Source organism: Glycine max, chromosome 14 (assembly GCF_000004515.6).
Source record: "Glycine max cultivar Williams 82 chromosome 14, Glycine_max_v4.0, whole genome shotgun sequence".
NCBI classification, from domain to species: Eukaryota; Viridiplantae; Streptophyta; class Magnoliopsida; order Fabales; family Fabaceae; genus Glycine; species Glycine max.
Genome location: NC_038250.2, coordinates 28,361,740 through 28,368,574, shown reverse-complemented (window position 1 = coordinate 28,368,574; position 6,835 = coordinate 28,361,740). Strand labels below are relative to the sequence as shown.

The 6,835-nt window shown below is 31.4% G+C and overlaps 1 protein-coding gene across 4 annotated transcripts; it reads left to right on the top strand.

Annotated features, from left to right (window-relative positions):
• Positions 1–218: 218 nt before the first annotated feature.
• Positions 219–3,088, top strand: LOC100779094 (esterase). Of its 4 annotated transcripts, XM_003545586.5 has the most exons (5): positions 219–562; positions 1,434–1,643; positions 1,716–1,885; positions 1,973–2,237; positions 2,730–3,088. In XM_003545586.5, the coding sequence occupies exons 1-5, from the start codon at positions 301–303 to the stop codon at positions 2,999–3,001; spliced, it is 1,179 nt and encodes a 392-aa protein (XP_003545634.1). In that variant the 5' UTR covers positions 219–300; the 3' UTR covers positions 3,002–3,088. The 4 variants fall into 4 exon arrangements, with proteins under 4 accessions (XP_003545634.1, XP_040865318.1, XP_040865317.1 ...); XM_041009383.1 differs by having other exon boundaries at positions 253–562; positions 1,716–2,237; XM_006596142.4 differs by lacking the exon at positions 1,434–1,643 and having other exon boundaries at positions 255–562.
• The last annotated feature ends 3,747 nt before the right edge of the window (positions 3,089–6,835 follow it).

The following is a 6,835-nucleotide window of genomic DNA, read 5'->3' as shown; positions in this document are numbered from 1 at the left end:
TTTGTGAAAAAAGATATTATATAATAAAACAATATATATACAGATAGTTTCTTTAATGTTTTGAAGTTTCACTTTAATAACTTGTGCTAACTTTTAATATAAATCTTTATTATATATGCGAGGTAGCACTCCAATTTTAATTAAAAAACAGCATAAATAAACACTTAAAAAACTATCTATATCTATATTTATTAATACAATAATTCCTTCAGAAAAGTCTAGTCCGCTATACATTATAAAGACCCACGAAGATGACTTCTCATGTGTCCTTAGCGCTTAGCCGACTTAATCTCCTCCCCAATGGAGTTTCCTAACCCTGCCAAGTTGCATAACCAACACGTGTCACTTTTTGCGATTTTATCCATTGCTACCATAGTACCAAACCCTGCGTTTGCAACCAAAGAATGTGTTTTCCCTGCCATCTTCAACTTCGGTGACTCAAACTCAGATACTGGTGGCTTGGCTGCTTCCCTTATAGCACCAACGCCACCATATGGAGAGACCTATTTTCACAGACCTGCAGGAAGATTCTCTGATGGCCGTCTCGTCATTGATTTCATAGGTACGCATAATTTCGTTTTCTCGCTTTTATTTTGATCTACATGACAAAATTATTAGGTGATCTTGGATTACTTTTAATTTATGGTTCTGACAATTTTTATAGACAAAATTATAAATTTGCTCTTTCTATTTTTCTCATATTTTGATTTTATTTCTTTTATAATTTAATTTAAGAATTTACTTTTTTAATTTTTTTCATTCTGGTTATTACTTCGGTCTTCAATTTTGAAATTAAACGTTGACCGCTAATTGTTTGTTTTGACAATCATGTGTTGCGTTTTTATTAGACGTTGATTGTCACGTGTCGTACTTTTATTGAATGTTAATTTTGTACACTTAATTAACGTCAACTTCTAATAAAAATGCGACACGTGATTGTTAACGTCAAATAAAAATGTGACATGTGACGGTCAAGACAAACAATTAACAACGTCCAATTTTGGGATTGGAGATTAAAATATTGGAATTGCAAAAAAAAAAAACTAGAAAATTAAATTCGTGAATTAAATTATTTGGAGATCAAATTTACAATTTTGATACGAATAAGAGGATCAAATTTACAATTTTACCATCTTTATGACATATAATGAATTATTATTAATTGTTTTCATTCAAATTTAAAAACATAAATACATGTTACATATAATGATTGACTAAAACTGTGGACAAATCTAAGACTACTTAATAATTTCTTGTCTAAACATGTGTAGATGTCTAACTTATCATAATTTTCTTTTTGGTTATACCAAAGTTTGATTGATAACTTACAATAACTAACTTACCACATACAAGAATTTAGTATTAATCAATCAATTTAAAACACCACTCAAGATTTCAAATGCCAATTTTGATTTTTAATTTTGTAATTTCAGCAAAGAGTTTTGGTCTCCCTTATCTAAGTGCGTATCTTGATTCCCTGGGGACCAACTTCTCACACGGTGCAAACTTTGCAACATCAGCATCAACAATTAGACTCCCAACTAGTATTATACCTCAGGGTGGATTTAGTCCCTTCTACCTTGATATTCAGTACACTCAATTCAGAGATTTCAAGTCTAGAACACAATTCATTAGACATCAAGGTATAGATAGAACTATAGAAGTTACAATAAGGATATGATTTAGTATGTTTTTATTCTAATATTACTCTGCAGGTGGCGTATTTGCAAGCTTGATGCCCAAAGAAGAGTATTTTGATAAAGCTTTGTACACGTTTGATATCGGTCAAAATGATCTTGGTGCTGGCTTTTTTGGAAACTTGACTGTACAACAAGTCAATGCTACTGTACCTGATATTGTCAATGCTTTCTCAAAAAATATTAAGGTAGTTCAATACCCTTTTTGGATATTTTATTGTGGAGTTAATTTATTCATTTATTGTTATTATAAGTTCATTATTCTGGTGATCAAGGACATATATGATTTGGGAGCAAGATCATTTTGGATACACAACACAGGACCCATTGGCTGCCTCCCTTACATTTTGGCCAATTTTCTATCAGCTGAAAGGGATGCCTATGGTTGTGCAAAGACATATAATGATATAGCTCAGTATTTCAACCACAAATTGAAGGAAGTTGTGGTTCAACTTCGCAAAGACCTTCCTCTGGCTGCAATTACATATGTAGATATTTATTCTGTTAAGTACTCTCTATTCAGCCACCCAAAGAAATATGGTGAGTGAAATTAAAATGGTCCGTTTCTGATTTTTCCGTGTGTATTTACGGTCGGTTTGTTTAAACTTATTTATTAAAATAAATATATTTTTAATAAAAATATGTAATTTTTTTTGTTTTCTTAAGATGTTTGTTTTGCATTATTTAGCTTAAAAAATAATTTTCTACTTTGTTTTAAGAAGTAAATTCTATTGACTTCTTAAAAAATATTTTTTATAACACTTTTTTATAGTTATTTTTTTAAGTTTTAATAAATTGGTCCTTAAACTACTTTTGCTTTAAAAAACACAATTTTTTTTTGTTTTTTTAAGAAGTAAATTCTACTTGATTTTTTTTTAAAAAATACTTTTTTAAAAAAAAAACTTTTTTATAAGCACTTTTTTAATTTTAAACAAACAAACATGTTATCCTATTTTTATTGACAATTTTTTCCATAATGGTTGTTTGTTAATTAGTGGCTAGCTTAGTATTTCATTGATGTGCATTGTGCAGGATTTAAACTCCCACTTGTTGCTTGTTGTGGTTATGGAGGGGAATACAACTACAGTGGTAGTGTTGGATGTGGAGAAAACATAGAGGGCAATGGAACTGAAATTTTTGTGGGTTCATGTGGAAGGCCATCAGCTAGAGTAAATTGGGATGGGATCCATTACACGGAGGCAGCTAGCAAGTTCATCTTTGATCAAATTTCTACTGGTGCTTTCTCAGAGACAGCCATTCCTTTGAATATGGCATGTCACAGAAGTTATACAAAAAGTTATTGAGCTTTAGAAGCTTATCAATGTAATAATTTGTATTAAAAATAATTTGATATTCCATGAGAAGTCTCAATATGATAAGTTATTGTGTAAGTTGTTCACTACTCCCCTGGTAGTTGTTTAAATTATACTATCTTTCTATTAAGATATTGGACCTTTTAGTTGCGTAATACGAGTGTACACTATACAGTATTTTTATATTCTTATTCAATAAAAAAACATTATGTTTGTCGATAAAAAAAAACAAATTATTATGTTTAATAAGTTTATATTAGATTTTACAATAATTATTTTAAAGGTTACATTTTACCAACAATGATTTTTATTGTTTGACAATATAAAAAGTTTTGTACTGACATGCTATAGAAAAGAATTTGAGCTGTTTTAGTATATTTTAATATAATGAGCTTTTTTATGAATTAGTGTTCTCTCCTATTGAAATTCTGCATTATTTGAAATTAGTTTCACACTATTATTGATTTTGAGATTATAAAAAATGAAGTGAAAATTTTGATTATAATTTCAAACCCCATCGAAAGAGATTTTAAAATTTTGTTTCGTATTTTATAGTTTTAAAATTAACGAGATAGTATTAGAAGTGCAGTGAAGCAAAATCTTCACAGGAGGTTTGGTTGCATCGAATAACATCAAGGGTCCAAGCATTATGATTCTTTCTACACGGGTTCTTCAACACTTTTAAAGACGGTTTTTAAGAAAATAATTATCTTATAATGATCACATTTTAAGATGATTTTATGAAAAATCGTCTTAGAATATTTTTTTTAAACAAAAAAAATTAAAATAATTTTAAGATTATAAGATGACTTTTTAGAAAAATTGTCCGTCTTAGAATGTTTTTAAAAAAATAAAAAGTACATACAACATATTCAATTCCTCTATCTAATTTTTTGCTTCATAAATTATTTTATAAAATAATTTATTTCTTTTTCTTGTTCCTTTATTTATATATCTTATCATATTATAAATTAAATCATAATTAATTCATTATAAAATATTATAATTAAGATATAAATATAAAACAACAAGAACTAATAAAATATAAAACTACTACTATGTAATTTAATTTATACTAAATCAATTAATTTATTGTATTAATTTTATATAAAGGTATAGATAAATTCCATCTATTATTTCCTACCCTTGAAATTAAAAGCCTAATAAGCAATCATTCAAGACAAAAACAATAATAACACAATAAAGAAATTGAGGAAGTGGTTAGTAATTACAGAATAACATTCTTTTCCTGTTGGCATAACCCTGCAAGTGTAATGACAAAAGTTGAGAATGATATGTACCAGTACGACATTAGACTAAAACCTTGGTTAATATGTATAAAAAAATCGATTGCAGAGTTGCTCAACAACTATAATTACTCAAAAAGATTGACAAAAACCCTTGTTGGATGATGATCTCTCCATCATTTCTCCAATGTTCACTATTAAGGCCCTGTAGATACAAACTAAAAACACCCAGCACTAGGAAAGAACAGCAGATAAAGTGTATTATTTATAAAACTTCTTAACCAAGAACTCACCCTTCTACATGAGGCACATCCTCCAAGACTTGAGGTTAGTTGACCTTATCCTTGTAGATCTATAAATGTAAAATCGCAAGCCTTTAATTATATAAAATCATGAATTCAAAAAAGTTAAAGGATATGATCGGATATGAACGTCCTTGTAACAAGATACAAAAAGAGGATCAAATTTTACCTGTAGTTTCATTCAGCAGATGCGTATGGACTAATCCAGAGATGTACATATAGACCTGATGCTACTATCGCCTTCACAAATTTAACCAAATCTGCCCTTCCTTCAAAATTGTACTGCGGATCCAAATTATATAATCCATCATTGATTTGGTCACAAGACAACAACTTTATAAGTTGTTTCCAATCTATACCTTCTTATTGACATTGAGAAATAGTCCTCTAATTTCATGTTTTTGAAGATTTAACTACACTGTTCATATTACTCTGACAAATTTGTACACTGTTCATATTACTCTGACAAATTTGTGAAACAATGATGATTTATTTTTCTAAGCTTGCATAATGCATACTCTTATATATTTTTACATGTTTGCAAAATGAACACACATGGCACACACAGAAAAAAATGAACAATACAATTCAAGAGACAGTGAAGGACAGAAACAATTTCATTGTGAATGATGCAATACAATTAATAGCCAAACAACTGACCAATTTCAATGTATCTATATACATAACATTCAACGTCAATGTTAGTTAATAGAGGAGGGTAAGAAACTAATCAACACGTTCATATGCAATGCAAGCCAAATGGTTCAAATCAAAGGGATGGGCAAGCAAAGCAATTCCTACTTGAAAGGAGAAACACCCTCATCATTCTCGTGCTTTCATTCATCATCATGCCTCCCTTTAAGGTTGACAAAACATAGGAGGATGTTTTTCTTCAGTGTTTTCAACAAAGGAAGGATCTCCAAGCTCAGCTTGAAGACAAATTCACCATTGTTTCCTCTGGCCTTGCTACATTGAAAGAGCATGTTCACCTTTACTCTGTTACTAGTCCTCGATCTGTTCCTGTGCAAGCAGCTAAGATCACCCTTTCTCCTTCTGATGGCTCCAATCATCTTGATTGGATCTTTAAGGTTGAGCGTTACTTTGAACTCACAAAAACTCCTTCTATCTAGCGTCTTTCACTTGTTCCATTCTTCATGTAAAGCCAGGCCCTTGCGTGGTTCAAATGGCTTCACGCCAACCAGTAACTCTTGTCCTATGAAGCATTTACCCGAGATCTAGAACTTTCTTTGGTCCCACATTGTATGTTAACCACCAGGTTGCCTTGTTCAAGTTACAACAGTCTGGTTCTATAGCTTATTATCAACAACAGTTCGAAAACTCTCTAATAGGGTAGTAGGACTCACCCCATCAACCATGTTTAATTGTTTCTTATCTAGGTCGTGATCAGATAATAAAGTCGAGCTTACCATTTACCAACCACATTCTTCAGCTCAAGCCACAGGATTGGCTCAATTGGTGAAAGACAAACTTAGAGAATCACACTTTTATGTAGCTAGGAACTCGCGACCGTATGTCTCACCATTGATTTCTAGTTAACCTTCCATTTTGGGACCAACACCAGCAACCACTTCCTCACTTCCTATTCATCATCGCAAATAGAAGAGCCAAGGGTCTCTAGTTCAACTATGATGACAAATGGTTTCAAGGCCATCATTGTCAAAAGAAACAATTCCTTTTATTGTTATGCGACGATCCACCTAATCCAGATTCAGATCCCCTAATCAATTACTTCATGCTTGACCTCTAGATTCTTTTATTGCATTATAGGCTAAGTTGGTGTCAAGTGAGCACTTTCAACCTTCTCATGTTGTATTTGGTGGTCCTCCTTCACGCACTTTGCTTGTGTCTAGCTGCATTTGCGAAATGGATGTCACTATGCTCATGGATTCAGAAAGTTCACATAACATTCTACAACCATAAATTGTAGAGCTTTAGGTTTGACAACCACTACTATCACACCACTTTAAATGGTAGTTGGAAATGGCACTTCTATTCAGTGTGTAGGTTGTTGAAAGGTCGTCTCTGTTACTAAGTCTGATCAGGTATTTTACATCTTCTTTTATGTATTAACTATTCATGGTGTTGGTATCATTTTTAGGGTTCAATGGTTACAAAACTTGGGTCCATTCTTGTCCGATTACTCAGTTCCTTCTATCCAATTTTCATACAACAACAAACCAATCACCTTGATAGGTATGCAGCTACTAGGGTTTTATTTCACATCAGATTCAACTTATAGGCTAAGTGTAACCCAA